At 45.7% G+C, this 21,794-nt stretch overlaps 1 protein-coding gene and 1 long non-coding RNA gene across 3 annotated transcripts in view; both read left to right on the forward strand.

The window, feature by feature from the left end:
* Positions 1-2,274: 2,274 nt before the first annotated feature.
* Positions 2,275-8,393, forward strand: LOC141991054 (uncharacterized). The gene is made up of 3 exons (XR_012640324.1): positions 2,275-2,881; positions 5,062-5,301; positions 7,801-8,393. It is a non-coding gene; the product is annotated as an uncharacterized LOC141991054 (long non-coding RNA).
* A 4,430-nt stretch (positions 8,394-12,823) lies between these two features.
* Positions 12,824-21,794, forward strand: part of LOC141991053 (protein FRA10AC1) — a 55,571-nt gene continuing 46,600 nt past the window's right edge. The window contains exons 1-4 of one of the 2 annotated variants that reach the window (XM_074959076.1): positions 12,824-13,095; positions 19,339-19,415; positions 20,885-20,980; positions 21,059-21,104. In XM_074959076.1, the coding sequence (XP_074815177.1) occupies positions 13,063-13,095; positions 19,339-19,415; positions 20,885-20,980; positions 21,059-21,104 (252 nt within the window). In that variant the 5' untranslated portion in view covers positions 12,824-13,062. The remainder of the gene's footprint in view (positions 13,096-19,338; positions 19,416-20,884; positions 20,981-21,058; positions 21,105-21,794) is intronic. The other variant, XM_074959075.1, reaches the window with a different exon arrangement.

The raw sequence follows: 21,794 nt of genomic DNA on the forward strand, positions 1-21,794 counted from the left end.
TTGAAGTTTTTTTGTTGAAGAATTGCCACTTTTAGGTCTGTAAGCAAGTGACCAAAGAGATTGAAGTGTTCTCAAACTGGTTTTTGAATGTTATAATTCTTGATGTCTGATTTGTATCCATTTATTCTTTTACATAGAGACTGTCCAGTTTGGCCAATGTACATGGCAGAGGGGCATTGCTGGCACATGATGGCATATATCACATTGGTAGATGTGCAGTGAACGAGCCTCTGATAGTGTGGCTGATGTGATTAGGCCTATGATGGTGTCCCCTGAATAGATATGTGGACACAGTTGGCAACGGGCTTTGTTGCAGGGATAGGTTCCTGGGTTAGTGGTTCTGTTGTGTGGTGTGTGGTTGCTGGTGAGTATTTGCTTCAGGTTGGGGGGCTGTCTGTAAGCAAGGACTGGCCTGTCTCCCAAGATCTGTGAGAGTGATGGTCATCCTTCAGGATAGGTTGTAGATCCTTGATGATGCGTTGGAGAGGTTTTAGTTGGGAGCTGAAGGTGATGGCTAACGGCGTTCTGTTATTTTCTTTGTTTGGTCTGTCCTGTAGTAGGTAACTTCTGGGTACTCTTCTGGCTCTGTCAATCTGTTTCTTCACTTCAGCAGGTCGGTATTGTAGTTGTAAGAACGCTTGATAGAAATCTCGATTACAGACCTAAAAGTGGAAATTCTTCAACAAAAAAACTTCAAAAACAGACTCCAACGAGAGACTGCTGAATTGGAATTAATTTGCAAACTGGATACAATTAACTTAGGCTTGAATAAAGACTGGGAGTGGATGGGTCATTACACAAAGTAAAACTATTTCCCCATGTTTATCCCCCCCCACACACACACTGTTCCTCAGACGTTCTTGTCAACTGCTGGAAATGGCCCACCTTGATTATCACTACAAAAGGTTCATTCCCCCCCCGCCCCCCACACCACCCGCTCTCCTGCTGGTAATAGCTCACCTTACCTGATCACTCTCCTTACAGTGTGTATGGTAACACCCATTGTTTCATGTTCTCTGTGTATATAAATCTCCCCACTGTATTTTCCACTGAATGCATCCGATGAAGTGAGCTGTAGCTCACGAAAGCTTATGCTCAAATAAATTTGTTAGTCTCTAAGGTGCCACAAGTACTCCTTTTCTATATCCTAACAGTCCACAGCAACACAAAGGGTTAATCTATCCCTGAAATATAAAAAGTCCTCAAAATAAGAAGCAAAAGGAAATCCTAGGGCAATCACTCATACAAAGCATCCAGAAACATGAACTACTTTTACAGATATTTATTATAGTAACCTTATTTTTAAAACTGTTCTCATAACTGCTTTTGAGAACTATTTTTTAAATGACAAACAGGACCATTACAACTGCAGTTGAATCAGATAGTCTCAGTGGGGCCATGCTGCCATTATCAACTATATAAATATTGCAATTGGCTCACGGCCCAGTTTATTTTAATGTTTCTAGTTGAGCTCTGGAAACTTCATGGAAATGCTAGGCCTATGATTCTTGCTTGGATTGTTCTCTTGAGTACAGCAGACTCTACTGTAAGCTCACTAAATAATGTAGCTTCCAAAAGATCATAATGTTCAAACTGAGAGGAAGCTAAATGGAGCTGTTGTGAATTAAAACAATTGTAGTGCTTCACACATACTTGACTCATTGTTGTTTTAAACACCACCATAAAAGTGGTTTTACTGTCAAAAACATAAAACATAAAGCAAACACATCAATAAAAGTTGCAAAACATTAAGGGGAATTCAAGGATACCACTGCATCAATGGCTGCCATTGTGTCAACAAGGTAAACATCCAGTTCATGAGTTGTGCTTAAAGGGCAGATCCCTTGGTGTAAATCAGTGTATCTGAATTGATGTCAATGGACCTATTCCAGTTTATGCTAGATGACGATCTGTCCAAAAGTGTGATTTTACTTTATAAACTGACTCTCTAAGAATGGCAGTGTAGGGTCCATGTAGCTTGCTTCTCAGTGACTTTCAGATCAAATTGGCTCAATTTTTAAGTACAATTTTTTTTCCTGACATCCAACACTGTAAACTCAAGTTGGAATCTGAAAGGTGGACTGTATTCTTTCTGGTTTTTGTGCTAACATCTAATAATAAAGATTCTGCCTGTAGTGGGTCAGTTGCAAAGGGTTAATAGCAGCCCTTGGAGTGGCTGTGCAGAACCCAGTCAATCAAAGAAGGCTTAGAAGCAGCCAATCAGGGCCAGGCTGGGCCCTATATAAAGGCTGCAAAGCAGAGGTGACAGGGAGTCTCTTCCTGACAGGCAAGGGAGGAGCACTGGCTCCCAGGGACAGCACCATAGATAAAACTGTGCTGGGCAGGCTCAGGGGAGCAAAGGGAAAGCTCCAGCCTGATACCTGCCAGGCTGAGGCCCCTGAAACAAAGGGCTGAGAAGGTGCAAGGGCCAAAAGGGAAGTGCCCCAGAGAGCGTGAGCAGTAGAGGGGAGAGAAAGAGGGCAGGACATGGCTGATGCCCGAGAGTCCCTGGGCCAGGACCCAGAGTAGTAGGCAGGCCTGGGTCTCCCCCCACCCCGCCTTACACTGCACCTGGCCATGGAGGAGCATGGCCCGATACAGACTGTGGCTTGCCCCTGAGGCCAGGGGATAGACTTTGGGGATGCAGTTAGCCACGAGGGAAGGTGCAGACTGAGGACTGCAGATACCCCCAGAAGGGGATAGAATCAAGTGGGGCACAGCCAGAGGACTGTGTCCAGAAGAGGACACTGGAAGCCAGGGAGCAATGCAGGTCCCAGACAGTACAGCAAAGCAGATGACGGGTGGGACACCTCCCCCAGAGTGCGCTCCATGGCTAGGACAGAGCTAAGTCCCAGAACAACCAACAGGAGGCACCGTGGTGGTGAGTCTGCAACCCGTTACACTGCCTTATCCCTGTGCAATCCAACTTTGCTCACAGTTATACAGACTTGGGGCCAGATTTTCAATGAGATCAGCAGTTATTTAGGCACCAAAATAAGATTTTCTAAATTGTTCATCATATTGGGTGCTGACAAGTTCTAAAAATCTGGCCACAAGTGTTGCAGTGGGAGCAGCTGGATGCTGCATGCTTTTGCAAATCTGACCCTTAGGATGTTTGGTTTCTTATGTTTCTAGTGTGTTTGATTTTTGTCTTTGGTGGTATTGAGCAGAGGTAACCGAGAGCAAATTTGACCTCCCCACCCAATTGGAACTTAGGTAACAATTCTGCTAGTGATGTTTGAGCCAGAATAGAATCAAGCTCATTTTCTCATATGTAGGTACATTGACTCTATACTGCTAACAGAAGTAAAAAAACAATACAAATTATTTTTGTCACCGAAGCAAGCGAATTAGACCCTGAAAATAGGGAGCAGATTTGTTGAGTGAGCAGATGCTATTTTTACAAAGTAATTTTCTGCCCATAATCACACTGACAGAAGTACAACTTCCAAATAGCCTAAAAAAGCAAAGCATGAACCATGGATTTGTCTGTCATGCTTTCCTTGCAGATGTATGCCCGGGCTAAAAATACTACAAAACAATAAGCACAAAGAGGAGCTTTTATTAACTATAATTTGTGTAACAGGCAAATAAATTTGACTGCATCTGCATTTCAGCACAGCAACACTAAACTAATCCAAAGGCTCACTTCTCTTTGTATAAAGATTTCAAAGCATTTCCTGACAGGCAGAATTAATTTGAGTTTCAGCTGCCCACTGTTTAGATAATCTCTAAATCATTTTAGAATTACAATTAATAATCTCATTCCAGCAAAATTGTACAGGGAAATGGTGGGGGGAAAAGGTTCCCCCATGCCTCAGCACAGTTCCATTTATCTTCACTGACTTTCAGTGGAACTGAGGTTCTCAAGTAGCAAGGTGCTTTTGAACATTTTACTCTGTCCCATACTGAAGGCTGTGTCTAAATGCACAGGCTATCCCTAAATTACTGTAGAAGTGCAGCTAAAAAAGGGAGAATTGCACTTACTGAAATGTTTTATTCGTTTGTCTGGATGTGTTTCAAATTCTACTGGTTATTTTTTTAGGAAAGTTTAGCAATGAGGACATTTCTTTTTTACATATCTGCACTGATAGAAGTATCTTATTTTTAGATGGCAAAGAAACAAACAAGTTATTTAAATATATAGGGCAACATACTACTTTGACCTCCTCAATATGTACATGCAAATCCTTTGATACCAGTGGGAGTTCTTCCACTGACTGAGGGCAGTACATAGGCCAAATAAAATAGATTTTTTTATCTAATTCTTTTCATACCCAAGGAATCTCAGAGGCTTTGCAATTACATTCAGTACTGGAAGAAAACTGACTGTGTACAGAAATGCAGCAACTACTAAACTCTTAGCAATACTCAAACAGTGTCATGCATATTAAACCTGTTTTACTGATAGTGGGAATATTCCTGTGATATAGTGATTTCCCTCTATTCTTTCTGAAACTAACAATGCAATAGTTATTTCTGGTCAGTCTTCAAAAACTGGTGTATACATTTATTTAACAAACATAATTGAGAATTCTATGCAGAATTTCTCAAGGATTTGAAAAATGAAAACAAGAGGAGTCATTTAGTACCTGAATGTTTTTAAATAACATCTGTATTAGATTTCTGAATACAGTGGTACTCTGTTACACCATTCCTGGGCTTGGGGCAGGAATTAAGGGAGGATGAAAGTGGTTTTAAGTCACCTTTGTTCTTTCTGTATTTTGGAGAAGCCAGTGCACCCTGGCCATAACTACATATACCAGGAGCAGAGACCAGGGCCAGCATCAAGTCATTATGCATCTCTATACCAGTTGGAGAAGTTCCCTGTGTAGGGATATTCCCTATTTCTATCCCTTTTAAGGCTTCTTAATGCTCCAGTATAGGGGCCTTAGTGTAAAAGCATATCAAGCCCTAAGTATGTTCAAGCAACCTCAGAGTATAAGAAAGCATGCTCTTCTAGAATGTCGTTTCTAGATGTTATTTTCAGAAGAACTGTTTATTATAATAAATTTCTAAGAGCGTCACCATCAAAAACAGTGACTGAAATCTTCTCTGCAGAATTTCACTTGCCGTAAGAACTTCACCTTGCTTTTATGCAGTCTTTTATGGGCACAGCACAATGAAGAGAGATTCAAGAACCGTAAATCTTCTCTACCTTCCCCCACTTTCCTCCAAAGTGCATAATCAGTGGTGTTGGCCCAGTTTCCAGAATCATGTCAGGATTCATTCTTACGAAAACAGACTGGTGTTTCCTTAAGAGTTGAACCACAAAAAGAAGACAACTGCTATTACTGCATAGTATGTATACATTATTTATTTTGAAACATTTACATTATTAATTAGGATAGTGTCATTTTTGCAAAAGATAGTCACTGCCCTTTAATGGGAATGGGCCACGTTTGATAGGATTTCAATGGAATATTTCACACAGAAATGAAGGTAGAATTTGCCCCATAGTCTCTCTCCTTGGGGCATGTGAACATTACCCTCCTATCTTTTCAGAATTATATTATACAATGAGTGACAGAGCAACCAGATCTGTAGGAGAAAATCCATTCCATGTTTTTTAAAAATTAAATTCATAAGCTAGGAGAGGGAGGGAAGTCCATTAGAGTTCCTACTAAGGTTGGATGCTATTCCTGGCACACACTGTAGCATTCAGCTGTAATTTATGTTCATTTATCTTTAAATAAAGATGAGGGAACTATTTTTCCTGATAATGAAAGTAATTTGTGTAGAATTATAAATATATAAATAAATATATGTAAAATATATTTGTTTGGAAACTCCAGGAATTAGTATCTCGGTTAGAAATGCAGCCCTATTCCAGGAGAAAGCTTCTGTGAGGCAAAACTCCCAGAAGATCTGTGGAGCTCCCTGAGTGCACAACAGAGGTTGATCCTGATTCTGGGAAGGATAGGGTGTGCTTTAACTTCAGCAGTAGTCACATCATGGTGGCTGAGAAATTATGTGGCCTCCTTTCCGGGAAGAGTCACAGCCTCCATCACACCTAATTGTTGTATATGATTTCCTAATGCTGGCCTTTCCTCCTTATTTCTAACTGCAAATATTCATTAAAGAGAAACACCTAAAATACTTTATATATACATATATTATATTACTTTTTCATGTAAGCAATTACTGTAGTTTGCTCATGGCTGTTATGTGATTGTGAATCAGGCCTTGTCTATACTGGCAAGTTTCTGTGCAGTAAAGCAGCAGTAAAGTGGTGTAACTCCCAAGGTGTACACACTGCCAAGCCACTTAGTGCACAGAAACTGCACAGTTGCAGCGCTGTAAAAAAACAACCACTGCCGTACAGCTTTCTACGCCGGGGCTACAGTGCCACGATGCCAGTGTAGACACTCTGGTCAACTACAGCACTGCAATTGACCTCCGGGAGGTGTCCCACAATGCCTGTTCTCACCTCTCTGGTCATTGGTTTGAACTCTACTGCCCTGCCCTCAGGTGACCAACCGTGAGCCCTACCCTTAAAGTCCTTAGAAATTTTGGAAGTCCCCTTCCTGTTTGCTCAGCGATGTGTACAGTCGTCTCAGCGCATCTTTCCCGGTGACCATGTCAGCTCCACGCACCAGGTGATCTCCTGCTTGGAGCAAGGCCGAGCTGCTGGACTTCATCAGCATTTGGGGACAGGAGGCTGTCCACTCCCAGCTGCGCTCCAGCTGTAGGAATTATGATACCTACTGACAGATTTCACAATGTATAACAGAAAGGGGCCGTGACCGTGACACACTGCAGTGCAGGGTCAAAGTGAAGGAGCTGCGGAATGCCAACCACAAGGCGCGGGAGGCAAACCATCGCTCTGGTGCTGCGCCCATGAGCTGCTGGTTCTACAAAGAGCTAGACGCGATACTCAGTGGCAACCCCACCTGCACTGCGAAGGCCACTGTGGATACGTCGGTGGCTTGCCTGCCAGTCGAGAGTGGACCGAGCCAGGAGGAGGAAATCTTGGACGAGGAAGTGGAGGGGGAGGGGGACCCAGAGGCAGAGGATGACTCGGAGGTCAGAGGTGCATGCGGCCAGGAGCTCTTCTCTACCCCGGAGGAGGCTAGCCAGTCACAGGTGTCAGAGCTTGGCGAAGCGCAAACAGGAGAGAAGGCCCCTGGCTTTGATTTTGGGAATCACTGAAGTGAGTTGTTGGGGGCAGGAGGGTTGCAGGAAGCAGGCTTGTGTCTCTGATGCGTGTACCACCACATGTTTAGTCTGAGCAGCAGAACAGGGTTGTGGTTTGACTCCCTCACTTCATGGGAATCTGCCTCAGAGATCTTCAGGAAACTCTCATGGAGATACTGGGCAATCCGCTGCCTCAGGTTCTTTGGCAGAGCTGCTTTGTTTCTTGCCCCATTAAGGGTGACTTTTCAATGCCACTCTGCCATCACTCGGATGGGGGAAGGAGCGGGACCATTGCTGCACACAGGCGAGCCACAAGGGCCAGGGCAGAAGCTGCAGTCTTGGAGAAGACCCTCCTTTGATTCCCTGCTCACCCTCAGCAGTGAGATCTTCCATAATGAAAACAGCCTGTGGAAAATGTGGGGACAGAAATGATTATAAGGCCACCTCTACAGTGCAGCCTCCCCAAGAACTACGTGCCCAGTGTACAGTACGGTCCTGGAACACTGATTTCCCCTGCCCCTGTGGTTAGTGTGGCTCATGTGTGCATGCCTGGGGTCAGCCAGTTAATGACAAGTATGTGAACGGTAGCTGTGTTTTTAAATCACTGAATCAGTGGTCTGTTTAAATACTGCTTCTGTAAAATGTTGCATTTTGGCTTCACAGATATGACCTTGGGAGCCCAGCCTCCCTCTTTGTTATCGCCAGCTGAATGGCTGCACAGAATTAGAAAGCGGCCATGAAGAACTAAAGAGGACTTTCTGCATGATGTCATGATGCACTCCGTGGCCAAAAAAACAAGAACTGAAGGAGTGGCGGGACAGGTGAGAAGAGGGACTGAAAGGAGAACACAGTGCACCAGAATGAAGCTACGGAGTGGCTCTTAAAGGTTACAGAGCACCAAGCGGACACACTCCAGGCACTGAGCACTTGTTCCGTGCCCGCCCTCCCTTGCAGTCGCTGTCACAAAACTCTTTCCCGTGCACCCCCCAGACACCACTAACACACTCTTATCAACGTCCTGGCTCCAGTCTGTACCTGCTATGTTCCACTCCTGCCTCGTCACAGTCCAGCCCTGTGGACTCTCAGTACCCGCTGCACTCAACACCTGTCCGTCTGCAGTTTAGCCCTGCTGAAGTACAGTACCTGCTGCACTGTACTCCAAAGGACAAGGTTGTATATGATACCCGGACATACACAAATCTTTAACCATCCCAGGACCCCACCTCCTCCTGGGACCCTTCCAATCCCTTCCCCTATCCCCCACAGTGCTGATGTGGTTTTTTTTGTCTCTCTCCTTTGGTTGGTGTTTTTTAATAAAAGAATTGTTTTGGTTGGAAAGCACTCTTTATTCCATTAATTGAAGCAAACAGAGACCTGCAAAGCAACAGGCAGTTTTCTTAAACGTTCACAGTGCATCGTCTGCACCAATCACAATCACCTCCTAGCTTTACAAGCACTGCACTCCCGAGCATAACACCAAATATTAGTGGCTTTCAGCTTCAAATTGCTGCCTCAAGGCATTCCTGATCCTTATGGCCCCACGCTGCGCCCCTCTAATAGCCCGGGTCTCTGGCTGTTCAAATTCAGCCTCCAGGTGCTGAGCCTCAGCAGTCTAGCCCTGAGTGAAGCTTTCACTCTTCCCTTCTCATATATTATGTAGTGTACAGCATGTGGCTATAAGCATAGGAATATTGTCATTGGCCAGGTCCAGCCTCCCATATAGGCAGCGCCAGTGGGCCTTTAAATGGCAAAAAGCACTCTCAACAGTCATTCTGAACTTGCTCAGCCTGTTGTTGAACTGCTCCTTGCTGCTGTCAAGGTTCCCCATGTATGGCTTCATAAGCCATAGCATTAAGGTGTAGGCAGAGACTCCCAGGATCACAGTGGGCATTTCAACTTCCCCTACGGTGATCTTCTGGTCTGGGAAGACAGTCCCTGCTTGCAGCTTCCTGAACAGGCCAGTGTTCTGAAAGATGCGTGTATCATGCACCTTTCCAGACCAGCCTGCATTAATGTCCGTGAAACGCCCACAGTGATCCACAAGCGCCTGGAGAACCATAGAAAAATACCCCTTCCGATTAATGTACTCAGTGGCTAGGTGGTCTGGTGCCAGAATTGGAATATGCGTGCCATCTATCACCCTCCCTCCCCCCTGCAGTTAAGGAAGCCTATTTGTGCAAAGCCATCCACAATGTCATGCACTTTACCCGGAGTCACGGTCTTTTGGAGCAGGATGCGATTAATGGCCCTGCACACTTCCATCAACACGAGTCCAACAGTTGACTTACCCACTCCAAAATGATTAGTGACCGATTGGTAGCAGTCTGGAGTAGCCAGCTTCCATAGTGCAATCACCACGCGCTTCTCCGACAGGGCAGCTCTCATTCTTGTGTCCTTGCGCTGCTGGGCTGGGGCGAGCTCATCACACGGTTCTATGAATGTGGCTTTCCTCATCCGAAAGTTCTGCAGCCACTACTTGTCATCCCAGACATGCATGACAATGTGATCCCACCACTCAGTGCTTGTTTCCCGAGCCCAAATGCAGCATTCCACTGCGGTCAGCACCTCCATGAATGCCACAAGCAATCTCGTGTCATAGCTACTATGCATGGCGAGATCAATGTTGAACTCCTCTTGGCTTTGTAGTTTAAGGAGTAACTCCACTGCCATTCGTGACATGTTAGAGAGAGCGAGCAGCATATTGGTCAACAGTGCAGGATCCGTTCCTGCAGACCGAAGAGGCAGAGCGCACAGTACACAAGTGGCTGAAAGATGGTGCCAAATGCAGACGGAAGCACAGGGATTGCTGGGATATGAAGCAATGCATCACGGGGCATTGGGACAGGACCGAGGATGCCCTACAGCCCCCTCCGTCTTCCCACATCTCTTACAGACAGAAAAGGAAGAGATGCTCTGTGGGATAGCTGCCTAGAGTGTACTGCTCTGAATGTCAACGCAAGTGCCGCAAGCGTGAACATGCTATTGCGCAGGCAGCTGACCATGTGAACACACAACAGTGGTTTCCCTTCAGCGCTCTCTGAGAGGTAATGTAACTGTGATGTAACTCTACCAGAGTAGACATACCCTTAGATTAGGAGATCTATGCAATTGTGAATGGGGAGAGAAACGAAGCCATTGTCTCAAAATGTGATCACACCAACTAAAAGTTTGACAGCCTCTGTCCTAGGCTGATAGCTTCTCTTCCCTATACCATCTCCCCATCCCTCTCCAAAGACAGACTGAGGGGAGTATCTCAACCATCACTTTCTAGCTACTGCCTGGGGACTTTCTTCAACAGCAAATATTCTTGTTTTTGCTGTTAATGGCTCAGGGTCAATCCAAGACTGATTGTCCTCCCCTCTTGGGGTCACTGAGGGAAATTATTCCCATGGGCAGAGTTTGCACCCCCCAAAATGCAGATTGCAGGCAGGCAGCCTAAGTGTGCAATGTAATGAGTTCTGCACAGGAGATAGGAGACTTCTCCCAGCTTGGGCCCCTGAGACAGGGAGTTGGAATTTTGTTTATAAATAGAGTGATTAAGATAAGAAAGGCCTGTTAGGATGTCTCCTTAAGTTAAATGATCTGTTCCAAGTTGGTGAACTGCAAAAAGTAAGTAGCCTAAATGACAGAAAATAATTGTAGATTTTTCTACAGTTGTTTCCATTGTTGGATTCAAGAGGCAGTAACAAAGTTACTCATATCTTTCTTTGAGAAGATGACTGATTTTTAGAGAAAGGAAATGTGGTAGAGCTAATCTACCTGGATGTCAGTAAGGCATTCGATATAGTTTCCCATGAGAAATTATTAGTTAAATTGGAGATAAATATGAGAACTGAACGGTGGATAAGGAACTGGTTGAAGGGGAGACTACAATGGGTCATACTGAAAGGTGAACTGTCAGATTAGAGGGAGATTACTAGTGGAGTTCCTCAGGGATCAGTTTTAGGACCAATCTTATTTAACTTTTTTATTACTGACCTTGGCACAAAAAGTGGGAGTGTGCTAATAACATTTGCAGATGACACAAAGTTGGGAGGTATTGCCAATATGGAGGAGGATCAGAATATCATACAAAAACATCTGGGTGACCTTGTTTATAAACAGCTTGATAAGTTTATGGAGGAGATGGTATGACAGGACTGTCTACAATGGTGTGTGGCCCACTGGTAACTGCCTGTAGCAAAAATCCCCAACAGCTGGAGATGGGCCACTGGATGAGGAGGGCTCTGAGTTACCACAGAGAATTCTTTCCTGGGTATCTTTCTGGTGGATCTTGCCCATATGCTCAGGGTCTAACTGATCACCGTATTAGAGGTGGGGAAGGAATTTTCCTCTGGTCAGATTGGCAGAGACCCTGGTGGTTTTTCGCTTCATCTGCAGCCTGGGGAATGAGTCACTTGTAGGTTTAAACTAGTGTAAATGGTGGACTTTCTGTAACTTGAAGTCTTTAACCCACGATTTGAGGATTTTGGAAACTCAGCAAGAGGTTAGGGGTCTATTACAGGAGTGAGTAGGTGCCATTCTGTGGCCTGCAAGGTGCAGGAAGTCAGACTAGATGATCACAATGGTCCCTTCTGACTTTAGTAAGAGTATCTCTGAGAGAGAATATACATTACAATTTTAAACCTAACCAGTATCCCTTAAGTGACTTGCCACAAGATGTCAGAACATGTTAGTATTAGAGCTGCATCGGTGTAATATTTATTTAATTTTCTTTCTTGATATAGGAATTAGTGCTCCTGTCAGACAATTTCTAAGTTTTGTGTGTGTGTGTGTGTGTGTGTGCGCGTGCGCGCAGATAAGACAGCCCCTGGAATCATGGTTAAAGTTGTCCCCCCCCATCTGAAATGGTGTCCCTTTGGGCTGGCACAGAATTTGTCCTTCCCCCCATGCACAGCCACATTGGCTTGACTGGAGCTTCCCCCATGGAAGTCAAACTATGCCTATGGTTATTCCACCCCCTTTGCCATCTCTCCCCTACTGGCATGATAAAGCCCTGGGGGAATTCCTAGAGCAAAGTGCCTGAGATGGTGCTGTAGTGAGAAGGAAGGGAACCTTATTGACTTTGCACTTTTCTTTTAACTCAATACCTTGGCATATTCCTGGCGCTCAGTTTTCTTTTTTACTGTCTTCAGTATGGTAAACTTTCTCCAGACTAGGCGGGCAGGATAGTGTTGGAGAGCGAGTGTCTACCAGAGCCTTCTGCAACCTGTGCGGCCAAGAAGGCGGCAGCTGTGTTAGGAACCTAAAAAGCTCATCAGGCCAAGGGGCTGGAGGAGTCACTTCACACAAGGCACGCAGCACTCGAACCCAGAACACTAGCAAAGCCCTACCGCAGCTGTGCATTTCGGCGGTGGATACAGCTCTGCTGATCGCAAGCTAAGCGGGAAGAGCCAGGCGGCAGCATAGGGAGGGACAGGGGATGCCGGAGCACGCTCAGTACAGCTCCCGGGTGCAGAGGAGGTTTTATTTAACCTCCCCCACCCCAGTCTTAGCTCGCTCTGCTCCCAGCCCTGGTCAATTGCGTACCTCGGGGCCCGCTCTGTGTTCGAATCCCGCCCATCCACCTGCCCGCTGCGCCAAGCCCCGCGTCCCCGAGGAGGGCCCGCGCAGCAGGGGGTCTCCCCGGAGGCAAGCCTGTCTCCCCCGGTGTCTCCGTCCCTCCAGGCAGCCCCGCTCCAGGGCGGGAGCCTCGCTGGCCCGGCCGCGGCGCTCACTGCGTAAGGCCGCGTTGAGTGAGCCCGGCTCCCTCCTGCCCCGGCCCCGGTTTCCGGCCGGGGCTTTCACGCGGAGGGACGCCGCTGGGAGCCGGCAGTGCCTGCGCCTCTCGCCCGGTCGGGGCTGGAAGCGTCCAACCGGCGCCCGGTTCGCCTGCGGCAAGCGCTCCCCGGCCCTCGTCCCAGGGCGCTGACCGAGCCGGCAACCATGGTGCCGGCCCAGCTGCTGCTCTCTCAGGCCGTGAGTAACAGCCGCGGCGCTCCCCGGGGAGGGGAGAGCGGGGCCCGGGGCAGCCACTGGGCAGCAAGGAGACGCCCCCCCCCCGTTCTCCAGGGGAAGGGGCGTTCAGGGGCGAGGGAGAGGCCCCTCACTAGGCGGGGTGGGGGCGCTTTTCTCCCGGACTGCCGTGGTCCTCCTCGGTACTCCCGTTCCCCTCTGTCCGCTTCTGACGCTGCCTGTGGAAGGCAGAGGCGCCGCCGTATTTTTTGAAGCATGAACATTTGTTTTGTCAGTGAATCCTGACCAGTATCTTTGGCAAATTTTCAATGAGATTGTTTTCTTTGATGCCCTACAAACCTCTGGTCTCTTGATCTTCTTAATTACTTTTATATTCTTGCTTTTGTCTTTATCATTTGAGAACTGTACTTATTAAAACGTTTTGACTCTTTATTTTGCTAACGTCTTTACTCTTTGCCCATTCCACCAATGTGCCTTCACCCCAGTGTAGATGGCTGCCCTTCTCTTCTCCAATGACTGCTCTGTTCTGTTGAGGTTGCTCGTGTGGGTGCTATTGCTAATAGTGATTTGTGTCTAAGATGCATACACCAGCCTGTTAACTGAATCAAAAAGTAGGGCTGATTTAAATGTTCATGGTTTAAATGGGCAACCAAACATAATTGGAGTCACTTGTTTTAATTTTGCTGTTTCGGTGTTTTGTTTCTTTTCTAAAGAAAAATTAATTCTCTTTAGTACAAAAAGCTACATGTTGGTCAATAAATTAGATGACTTTCAGGTTCTTATATTTTTTTCCCCAAATGGGAAAATGATTTACTAGACCTTAATTATTCGTTGAGACATACTGCACTGAGCGAATTAAACTCAGGGCTTGTCTACACTGGCAATTTACAGCACTGCAAGTTTCTCGCTCAAGGGTGTGAAAAAACACCCCCCTGAGAGCAGCAAGTTTCAGTGCTGTAAAGTGCCAGTGTAGACAGTGCATCAGTGCTGGGAACTACACCCTTGTGGAGGTCTGGGGTGTGGGAGGGGCTCAGGGCTGGGGCAGAGGGTGTGGGTGCTGGAGTGAAGGCTGTTGGGTGGGGCTGGGAATGAGGGGTTCAGGGTGTGGGAAGGGGCTGGGGGTTGGGGTGCGGGAGGAGGTCAGGGCTCTGGGCTGGGCGTGCAGGCTGGGGGTGCAGGCTGGGGCCTGGGATGAGGGTTTGGGGCAAGAGAGGGCTCTGGGTTGGGATGTGGGAGGGGGTCAGGGCTCTGGGCTGGGGTTGCAGGCTCTGGGATGAGGGGCTTGGGGTGCAGGGGGGGGCTCTGGGTTTGGGGGGGCTCAGGGCAGGGGGTTGGGGTGTGGGAGGGGGTCCAGACTCTGGGCTGGGGGTGTGGGCTCTGGGGTGGGGCTGGGGATGAGGGGCTTGGGGTGCAGGAAGGGGCTCTGGGTTTGAGGGGGGCTCAGGGCTGGGGCAGGGGTTTGGGGTGCGGGCTTACCTCCGGCGGCTCCCAGTTAGTGGTGCAGCCGGGGTGCAGAGGCAGGCTTCCCTTCTCTCCTGGCACCACTGAGTGTGCTGTGCCCTGGAAGCAGCCAGCAGCCGGTCTGGCTCCTAGACAGAGGTGCTCAGCTCTCACCCGCAGGCACCGCCCCGCCCCCAGCCGGTCAATGGGAGTGCAGAGCCGGTGCTTGGGCAGGGGCAGTGCAGGGAGCCCCGTGCCCGCCCGCCTAGGAGCCGGACCTGCTGCTGCCGCTTCCAGGGCACAGCGCGGTATCAGAACAGGTAGGGGCTAACCTGCCTTAGCCGGGAAGCACTGCCGACAGGACTTTTAACAGCCCCGTCGGCGGTGCTGACCAGAGCCGCCGCGACGCAGTGCCTTACATTCCGCGACCCAGTACTGCGTCGTGACCCACAGTTTGAAAACCACTGGTCTAGATACTCAAACCTCAGTGGTTCAGGAGTAAAACTAGCAATCAACATTACCCAAAAGAGCCACAATAGCGTGAATTTTAATTTTCATTTACTATAGTACTATATATTCAATCATACAGTGTTTTAATATCATATGCTTCAAAGAGGTGCAGGAAACATATCAAAGAGCTACTTAGGGCTTGAGAGCCTCAGTCTGAGTATCACTGGTTTAGACATTGTGGGGTTGTGCTGGGAGGATTTATTGCACCATTGCAGCTTCTGTGCCAGCACACGCTGGCTACTCTGACACTGCAATAGTGTAGAGTTGCACCTGTTGTCTTTTATGTGTTTTTTTTTTTTTTTTTTTTTCTGTTTAGTTTCTTGGGGAGTTTCCTGAAAAATAGAGGACAGAATTAATAATGGCTAATTAGGAAATACATATATGCAGGTGCACCTTCCCAATATATGTACTTTACTTGGTGTTGCTACAACTCTTCAGATAATGCCTCAGCTCCTACACTTCTGAAATGTAGAAAAGAGAATACAAGAACTGGGTTTTTAGTTAATGGATGAATAGCAAGCTGATCCCCTCCGCGCTCTGTATTGCTAATTAAATCCACTTATCTCTCCACAGTGCTCCAGGAAGTACCCACTTATCACCTCTCTGTTTTTCCTCAAGAAGTGATAGGTCCTCTTTGGACTCCATAGTATTGTGTGTGGGATGGGAAGCAGGGGAATGTACTGAGTTGCATGGAGAATCCTGGAGGGATGTTATTGCTCCAGACCAGTCTTGTCTCTGTCTTCGAGGAGGCACAAGAGAGAGAGAGAAACTGTAGTTTCAAACGAAGAACAGGAAGGAAAACAAAACTCCAACAACCCAATAATAAAATTAAAGTTAAAAAAACCAAACATTTTTTTTAATCTCCTTGAACATTGCTACACAAAGACAGTGGTATTCAGCATAATATATATTTGGTCCACAAGCTTGCAAGCAGCCTGGCAGAAGATGCTATTGTCTCTCCAGAATGATATTTGCAGGTGTCAGGGTGTAGCCACTCTAGGTGCACCATTGTAACATTCACCTGGTATTTTTGGTAGTCAGAAATGTGATTTTCCAACTGCCAGTAGTTAGGTCACTGTGACTGTTTTTTTCTGATACTGACCGAGACACAGTTACCTGTACCATTGAACTCCAGACTGGGTTACTGCAATGTATTCTATGTGAGGCTACTCTTCCAAGGTGACTTGGAAGCTACATCTAGTGCAGGATGTGGCTTTCTGTTTGTTTGTGGGTTCTGCTGCTATCGTTACTGTTTGTTGGTATTATAGTAGCACTAGGGGCTAAGCATTGTGTTAGGCACTGTACAGAGTAATAGATAAACTCTGGAGCAGGGACTAGCTATGTAAATAGAAAAGACAGAGAGAATAGCAGAAGGGGCATAACTTACAGAGTAATTTGCAAATTATCATAACATTGTACCTGTTCTCTATAGTATGTGCTAGCTCCCAGTTTGCTTTTTAGTGCAATCAAGATAATAGAATCATAGAAGATTAGGGTTCGAAGAGACCTCAGAAGGTCATCTAGTCCAACCCCCTGCTCAAGGCAGGACCACCCTCAACTAAATCATCCTAGCCAGGGCTTTGTCAAGCCAGGCCTTAAAAACCTCTCAGGATGGAGATTCCACCACCTCCCTAGGTAACCCATTCCTGTGCTTCACCACCCTCCTATTGAAATAGTTTTTCCTAATATCCAACCTAGACCTCCCCCACTGCAACTTGAGACCATTGCTCCTTGTTCTGTCATCTGTCACCACTGAGAACAGCCGAGCTCCATCCTCTTTGGAACCCCCCTTCAGATAGTTGAAGGCTGCTATCAAATCCCCCTCACTCTTTTGCAGACTAAATAAGCTCAGTTCCCTCAGCCTCTCCTTATAAGTCATGTGCCCCAGCCCCCTAATCATTTTCATTGTCCTCCACTGGATACTCTACCATTTGTCCACATCCTTTCTGTAGTGGGGGGCCCAAAACTGGACGCAATACTCCAGATGTGGCCTCACCAGTGCCGAATAGAGGGGAATAATCACTTCCCTTGATCTGCTGGCAATGCGCCTACTAACGCAGCCCAATATGCTTTTAGCTTTCTTGGCAACAAGGGTACACTGTTGACACATATGCAGCTTCTCGTCCATTGTAATCCCCAGGTCCTTTTCTGCAGAACTGTCACTTAACCAGTCGGTCCCCAGCCTGTAGCAGTGCATGGGATTCTTCCGTTCTAAGGGCAGGACTCTGCACTTGTCCTTGTTGTACCTCATTAGATTTCTTTTGGCCCAATCCTCCAATTTGTCTAGATCACTCTGGACCGTATTTCCTACCCTCCATTGTATCTACCTACTTAGCGATTAGTGTCATCCGCGAACTTGTTGAGGGTGCAATCCATCCCATCATCCAGATCATTAATAAGGATGCTGAACCAAAACCAGCCCCAGGACCGACCTCCCGGGCACTCTGCTTGATACCAACTGCCAACTAGACATCTAGCCGTTGATCACTACCTGCTGAGCCCGACGATCTAGCCAGCCTTGTAGCTACCTTATAGTGCATTCATCCAATCCATACTCCTTTAACTTGCTGGCAAGAATACTGTGGGAGACCTTATCAAAAGCTTTGCTAAAGTCAAGGTATATCATGTCCACTGCTTTCCCCATATCCACAGAGCCATTTATCTCATCATAGAAGGCAGTCAGGTTGGTCAGGCATGACTTGCCCCAGTGAATCCATGTTGACTGTTCCTGATCACCTTCCTCTCCTACAAGTGCTTCAAAATGGATTCCTTGAGGACCTGTTCCATGATTTTTTCCAGGGACTGAGGTGAGGCTGACTGGTCTGTAGTTCCCCGGATTCTGTTTCTTCCCTTTTTTAAAGATGGGCACTATATTTGCCTTTTTCCAATAGTCAGGGACCTCCCCTGATAGCCACGAGTTTTCAAAGATAATGGCCAATGGCTCTGCAATCACATCAGCCAACTCACTCAGCACCCTCTGATGCATTGCATCCGGCCCCATGGGATTGTGCATGTCCAGCTTTCCTAAATAGTCCTTAACCTGTTCTTTCACCACTGAGGGCTGCTTACCTCCTCCCCATATTGTGCTGCCCAGTGCAGCAGTCTGGGAGCTGACCTTCTCTGTGAAGACCAAGGCAAAAAAAACATTGAGTAATTCAGCTTTTTCCACATCATCTGTCACTAGGTTGCCTCCCCCATTCAGTAAGGGTCCCACACTTTCCCTGACCACCACCTTGTTGCTAACATACCTGTAGAAACCCTTCTTGTTACCCTTCACATCCCTTGCTAGCTGCAACTCCAGTTGTGCCTTGGCATTCCTGATTACACCCCTGCATGCTCGAGAAATATTTTTATACTCCTCCCTAGTCTTCTGTCCAAGTTTCCACTTCTTGTGTTTAAGCTCACTGAAGATTTCACTGTTAAGCCATATTTGTTATTCTGTCTGCACACCAGGATGGTGTTGGTGTTGATTTTGATATATAAAACACTATATGGTTGGTCCTGGCTACCTAAGAGATTGTCTGGGCAAAATTGCCACAATTGATGAAAAATAAGCATTCATAGCTTTGAGCATTTGGAGTCTGGAAGAGCATTGTCTCTGACATTTGATTTTCCTGTAGGTTCAGTGGAATCCAAGTTGGTTAACCTTCAAGGCGGAGTGTTAGGATTACCTATTTTCCTCAGGTTTTTGTCTGAGGATAATGGTTGTGGAAATGTAGGAATTTCTAGACTGACCCAATAGCCATCTAGTCCAGTATTGTGTCTTTGACAGTGGGCAGTACCAGTATGGTTCGTGCTCACTAACATGTTGTGTTCTTACTGTCCATGTAGACCCTGTTGGTGTGAACTAAAAGATACCCAGTTCGTGTTGATATAGTTACCTTTTAGTTCTCAAAATGGATCTAGTTTGCATTGATGAAGCCCTGAAATGGGAAACTATGTATCTTTTACTTTGCACTCTACAGTTTAGACTCTTGTAATCTGGATCTGTTGTGCCATGTAGACAAAGCCCTCAATCTGCAGCAAAGGAGATTTAGGTTAGATATTAGGAAAAACGTTCTAACTGTAAGGATAGTTAAACACTGGAATAGGCTTCCAAGGAAGATTGTGGAATCCCCATCGTTGGAGAACAGGTTAGACAAACACCTGTCAGGGATGATCTAGCTATACTTTGTCCTAACTCACTGCATGGGGCTGGATTAGATGACCACTCGATGTCCCTGCCAGTCCTACGTTTCTAAGATTCTAATTTTATTGTGTTATGATAATTTTCCTTTATTTCTTAATTATTTCCAGGTACATGGCCGGGGAGGCTATGATTCTGATTTTAGTGATGATGAGAGTGGAGAGAAATCTGACCAAAGGAATAAAAGGTAATGCATTATAATACTGGCATTGTACATTACATTTCTTGTGTGCATATGACTTATAGCTATATATATAGAATACCCTCGTTTTTTAACTCTGACATAGTGAAGCTGTTTATGAAAAATAAAAATATACGTTTGATTCTTATGCCACTGCCTCCTCAGGCTTGTCAGAGCATGTTGTCTCCAAGGAGCAACTGAGAAAGATCAGTTCTGCCATGTCCATCTGGTGTCTGTATGCCTCTAATATCTCACAGCTGAGTGCTTCATTTTTCCAAGCATTAGCATCAACGGCTGGGTTTTGGCTGCTCTGTTCAATTTCGTATCACTTTGTTACCACCCACCAGGACTTATGGAGCTGCAAAGAGAGATCAAAAGAACCAAGGCCAGGTGGCAGCAGGCTTTGTAGGAATAAAACACCTACCTCATGGAAAGGAAACACTAACACTGCTCGATTATTATTTAATTTCTTCAAGTCTGTTCTCTCTGTTAAGCCTGGCTTCAAGAGACCAACAAATTGGGTCAGTTAACTTACACTTAGCCCTTGAGATGCTCATTTAAGCTCAGTCTTGTCAATTTCATTTAGCGATTCATACACTTTGTGACCCTGAATTTTGCTGTCTGACCATCTTCTTTTATTGGGGAAGTTTTTTCTGCTGTGGCACTGCGCTTCCCTGACAGTTCACCCACAGCACTACAGATTTGTTCTGAATTGATTCAGGAATTATTTTTTTGTTCCAGGATCTGTTTGTGACTCTTTTCCTTAATCTTCTGTCAGGCTCCATTCCAGTTAGATTTTCTGGGACCTTTTCTGGAGCCTTTTATATTTTCTGTAGTGGAAGTAAGGGGAAATGTTTTGTAGTGTCTGACTCCATTTTGTATCTGACCTTGAAGGTGCTTTAACCATTAAATAAATTTAGGTGTTTTTTCTCTTTTTAGAATTTTTAGCTATCTTCTATTAAAATATTGACTCTTTTGTTCAGTTTTAATGTTTTTCCAAGTGCCTTAATTAATCATTCTTGTTGCTAGATGAAATATTAAACATTGGGAGCTGTTTCAAAGAAATCATCTTCTCTACCCTTTGTTCTGGCACGCAGCCAGAGCGACGTAAGTTACATTGACTTAAAGCAGTGTCCACTCTGCACTATGTCGGCGGGAGATGCTCTCCTGCCAACATAGCTTCCGCCTCTTGCGGAGGTGGAGTAATTATGCTGACGGGAGAGCACTGTCCTGTCAGCATAGCGTGTCTTCACCAGATATTCTACAGCAGCGCAGCTGAATTGGTGCAGCTGTGCCACTGCAGCATGGTAGTATAGACTTGTCTTAACAAGAGGCAAACAATGCTAATCTGTACAACAACCTTTTCCTTATAACATTCAAGCTGCTGACTTCCCAAGCTGACTTTGGTGTACTAGAACTTATTGTATATGAAAACTTTTTGAATAATTTATTCCTTACTTTTTCCCCATGCATAGGACAAGTAATGAAGATGCCCTACTCATAAAACCATTCCAGAAAGTAAAACAGGTCAAGGTGGCTGACAGACAAATTGCAGCAGAAGAATGGGATAGGTAATGGTCACTTCTATCGGAGATTTTTATATTTAAACTGAACTTTTACTCAAGCAAAATTATTATTTCTGTTAACAGGGAAGAAGCAAGAAATAGGAGATTTCATTTGATAGCCATGGATGCTGTATCCTTTGATTATTTGTTTATATTGGTAAAAACACATTCTCAGCTTTTCAACTTTTCTTTCAGTTGGGGAGAAATGCTCCTGTCAGGGACACTTTCATGTGAGTCTCCTTGTTGCCTGGGGAATTTCCGTGCACCAGCAGAGACTGGGTATTGTTTCAGATCATCATCTGTCCACCACCGATAACTAGGTATTTCAGATCCACCTATGAAAGGGGTTTCCAAACTGTCCCTAATTGCAGTTAGTGTTTAAGTTGTAGCTGTGAGTTCCATATCTAAGACTCAATTACTACACGTGTGGTGTTGGATGAAGGTACTTTGATTTTTAGCGCAAGCAGACCTTGCTGCTTCACAATTCTATCTGAGACTATCATTATCTGAATAAACTTATGTTTGTGCTGGAAGGCCAAGAACACAATAATTAATCCAAAAGACAGTTCAAGAAAGGATTATCCCAAGTAGTGTCCTCCACAGATGTGATACTGTACACCTGTTTAATATCACATTTTGTTTATTTTAGCTCTTTTATTTCGAATGGCATAATCAGGTTTGATTACTTTAATGCTTCAGTCCTAAACTACTGTCTTCATTAGCTACAAAATTTCCCTTTTAACATATTTTTCTTTGAAGTTTAGCATGAAAATAATTATTTTTACAGTGAAACTAACCAGTTAGGGGAAAGATCATATAA

Source organism: Natator depressus, chromosome 7 (genome assembly GCF_965152275.1).
Source record: "Natator depressus isolate rNatDep1 chromosome 7, rNatDep2.hap1, whole genome shotgun sequence".
In the NCBI taxonomy this organism is placed as follows: domain Eukaryota; kingdom Metazoa; phylum Chordata; order Testudines; family Cheloniidae; genus Natator; species Natator depressus.